The following is a 4,128-nucleotide window of genomic DNA, read 5'->3' as shown; positions in this document are numbered from 1 at the left end:
AGAAGCAGATGGAAAATCAATATTCACCTTAGCCGACAATTTTACCGAATGCCAAATACGCTGGGAGGATGCACCCCAAGCCCCCGTAAGGACGCCCCTGACTGCAATCTGTTATAAATTATATGCACAATTTATATGCTTACGCATGGGCAGATCGTCGTTTCGTTTACCGGGGTATCCTCATGCCATTACTCATTCCATAATCCGGGCCAAAAATAGTAGGCCCTGGCAGTAAATAAAATATGACCCCAGGTCATATACTTCCTTGCGGATGCTAGAAAATTAAGAGAACAAAGAGTCAAGAGTGATAGGCTAGTAGTAAGCAGAGAAGGAACATATTTTTAAGCAGAGAAGGTTAAATCAAAATTCACTGTGTTAATGATAATTCCCATGGGAATTAGCATTAACACAGTGCATTTTGATTTAACCTTAAGGCAACAATTAGCTTTTAAACATAATAGTTCCATCGGACGGTGGGCGTGGGAGGGGGAGTAATTGCCCTCCAATAACTTTCAAATTTTTAAAATGGCATTGTCCCTTTCTATTTTCAATCGAATGAGCTCTTTTCAAAATCCCTAAGAGAAATCCTTTTATACAGTGTCCTGGTATAAAAAAAAAAAAAAATAAATACATTGTACCCACATCGATATTTACTATGAAAATGTCAAGCCTTCCAATCAGTTTCTAATCTTAAAAGAACACCAGCCCTTTCAATTTCCAATCGAATGAGCACATGAGTTTCTACGACAACACTTTCTATAAGTACCTTATGTGCCCCCATTGCATAAATTATAACCCTTGCCCTGAGGGCTGTGTGGCTGCTGTCATCCTCAAAGACCTAACTTCTAGAACTCTAAAATCCGCTAAACAAAATGGCTATCTCAAAATTTTGATTGGGCATGTCTGGGGAAATGGTGGGCGTGAGAAGGGCGTTAGTTGTTCTCCAATGAATTTCAACTATTAAAAAAGTCACTAACCCTTTTAATTTCCAATGGAATAAACCCTTTTGAAAAATCACTTCTGACTATTAAAAAGGGGAGTAGCCCTTTATATTTCAAATCGAATGAGCCCTTTTTGAAGGATGCTGGGGTTGTTTAAATTGCACTGTCTTGGAAAAATTGTCCCTATTGTTTTTAAGTTGTGCTTGTTTGATATGGAAAGACAGTGTGGTCTTCGTCAATATTTGCGTATTGCTTATGGGGAGCAGTTGACCTACGAAATCTTTTATTTTATTAGTCTAGGTAAAAAACATGCAAATATTATTAATCAACAAATTTTTTTAGAATCCTGCAGAAACGAAAATCTTATTCCTAAGTCTTTGAGATATAAATTACATCTAAATACCCGGAAAGAAGGGCAATTTGCTCATACAATACAATTAAAAACCTTAGTCTATTTTATTAAGGACAAAAAGCAAAAAAGAAATATCATTTCCTCAGAAAGAAAATCTCTCGAAAATTTTCTGTTTGAAAACCTAACCACTGTTGCTTTTTCTCAGGTTGTTAGATTGGAAACTTCGATAAGAAACCGTATTTATTCTCCAAGATTCACTCCTGGACCCGCTGTTGTTAACCTCTCTTCTAGAACATTTGAAACCCAGGAAATCGAAACACTGGAAAAAGGTCCAAAATTATCTTTTCTACCGAAACAAGTTCCCGTGGCAGATATAGTTTCCTCTTTAGAGTCCGCTTTGCATAAATGCAACCCATCTGTTTCTAACCCTGATGAAGTTAGGTATTGTCTCATAAATACCCTTTATAATAGCCAAAAAAAGGCTAAGTCTCCTACCACTTTCACACAAAAAAATTTGCACGACATAAAAATATTATCTAACCTCCGCAAAGACTTATCTATTATAATAACCAAAGCAGACAAAAGCAATTCACTTGTTGTAATGGATGCGACAGGCTATGACAACAAAATCGTTTCACTTTTAAAGGACACAATTACATATAGACTGATCACTCATGATCCTACTGATCAATTTACTAATAATATTATAAATGAATTAAAGCAGCTAAATCAGAACGGTAAAATCTCCCCACAATTATACAACAAAATTGACCCCCTTGGTAGTTTCTGTCCAAAATTTTATGGCTTGCCAAAATTGCATAAACAGGGTATTCCCTTGAGACCTATCGTAGCATGTACTAAGGCCCCCGCTTCCAATATTAGAAAATGGTTTTGCACAGCTTTCAAACCTCTACTGTATTCACAAAATTCCTGCGTTAGTAATTCAGCAGATTTAGTTTAAAAGCTTAATAACACAAGCCTTTCAGAAAACACAATAGTTAGCAGTTTTGATATTATTACCATTTATACGAATATAGATGTGGCTACTTCTGAGCAATTATTAAAAAAAAAATAGAAGAAAATTATCACTTAATCGAAGACTCAGCGACAGGGATTAATTGTGAAGTTTTATTTGATCTTGTTAAAATTTGTAATAAGTTTTCAATGTCTTTCAGTTTCGTCATTCTTTTTATCAGCAAATAAATGGATTATCAATGAGAGCAGCTTTATTCGGCCTACTGGCAAATATTTATTTCGAGAACCTTGCAAATTGGGCATTAAATTCTTATTTTTTTAAAACATGTCTATTTGGGTCGTTACATGGACGACGTAATTTCACTTTGGAATTATGGGGAAATTGAACTTCGGGGTTTCCTAGATCATCTTAATACTTTGATAGAAATTTGTAGTTTACCCTAGAAATTGAAATTGAAAATAAACTACCATTTTTGGATATGCTAATTATACGTAATACTAATAATTTGAATTTTACTATCTATAGGAAACCAACGCAAAACAATAGATATCTTCATTTTAATTCAAATCACCCCCCACAAGTTAAAAGAGCAGTTGTATTTTCTCTTATTGACCGAGCCCTGAACATTTGCTCCGATTCATACATAAAAGAAGAAATAAATTTTATCAGAGATATTCTTTTTGGCAACGGATACCCCATTCCTTTTGTCAATAATACGATTAACCGTAGAATAAAGAGACATTTTCGTAAAATCAACGATATTTCACAATGTGATCCTTCTAATATAATGTATCTTCCGTGCATCCCAAAAATCATATCGAAAACAAAAAATATTTGCACAAAAAATAATCTGCATTTAGTTTTCACTAATAATTTTAAAATCACAAATTTCTTAAACTCCGGTAAAGATAAAATCCCAGTTACTCGCCAAAGAGGGGTTTATCAAATACCCTGCTATTGTGGCAATTACTATGTTGGCAGAACTCATCAGAATCTAGAAAAACGGATACACCAGTATAAAGAAGACATAGACAAAGCGTTAATTGCTAATATTTCTAATAACTCTTTTGATTCTGCTTTAGCTAGCCATATATTTGATAATCCCAGCCACACAATACTTTTCGAAAAATCGTCTCTCATTAGTAGTGATTTGAGGATAAAACAGGTAGTTCGGGACTCAATCGAAATGAGGCTCAAAATAAATAAAAATATTTCCTTAAATAGGGACTTGGGAGAATATTCACTGAATTCTTTATACTCAAATTTAATCAAAAATGATCTAACAAAATATTTTATTAAACCAATTGACAATAGTATTGAACCCTTTACAAAAAGGCTTTTAAGACTAGCGGCTAAAAAAGCAAGATTAGCTTTGAGAACTTGCAGTTAATAATTTCATTTTATTTCGTTTGAATGAGTTCATCCTCTCTCATCATTTTATTTATCAATCCTGGTTGAACTTCGTTGAAGTAAGGATGCTGGGGCTGTTTTAAAAGTTTTTAAGAGCATTTTTAGTTTTAAACTTCGTATTTTAATGTAAGTTTTTGTATATATATATATATATATATATATATATATATATATATATATATATTATATATATATATATATATATATTTTCTTTAACGTTTTGCTGAAGACGGCCCTTGGACATAGGGCCGAAATATTCACCGATTTAAATTGCACTGTCTTGGAAAAATTTTCCTTATTTTTTTTTAAGTTGTGTTTGTTTGATATGGAAAGGCAGTGTGGTCTTCGTCAGTATTTCCATCCAATTTAATGGGTGTGAGAGGGGTGTTAGCTATCCTCCAGTCACTTTTGACTATTAAAACAGGGAATAAGCCTTTCTAATTTTCAAT

At 33.5% G+C, this 4,128-nt stretch overlaps 1 protein-coding gene and 1 pseudogene across 1 annotated transcript; both read left to right on the top strand.

The window, feature by feature from the left end:
* The first annotated feature begins 491 nt into the window (after nucleotides 1-491).
* LOC148946148 (uncharacterized) lies at nucleotides 492-2,254 on the top strand. Its single transcript, XM_089097819.1, has one exon. It carries the CDS (start codon nucleotides 1,082-1,084, stop codon nucleotides 2,252-2,254), a length of 1,173 nt encoding a protein of 390 aa, XP_088953945.1. The 5' UTR covers nucleotides 492-1,081.
* A 359-nt stretch (nucleotides 2,255-2,613) lies between these two features.
* On the top strand, nucleotides 2,614-3,836 carry LOC148946147 (uncharacterized; annotated as a pseudogene).
* The last annotated feature ends 292 nt before the right edge of the window (nucleotides 3,837-4,128 follow it).

This window comes from Artemia sp. Qi Xiang Cuo, chromosome 12 (assembly GCF_049724085.1).
Source record: "Artemia sp. Qi Xiang Cuo chromosome 12, ASM4972408v1, whole genome shotgun sequence".
Lineage (NCBI taxonomy): Eukaryota > Metazoa > Arthropoda > Branchiopoda > Anostraca > Artemiidae > Artemia > Artemia sp. Qi Xiang Cuo.
The sequence above is the reverse complement of the archived record's forward strand: the minus strand, read 5'-3'. Positions and strand labels throughout refer to the sequence as shown.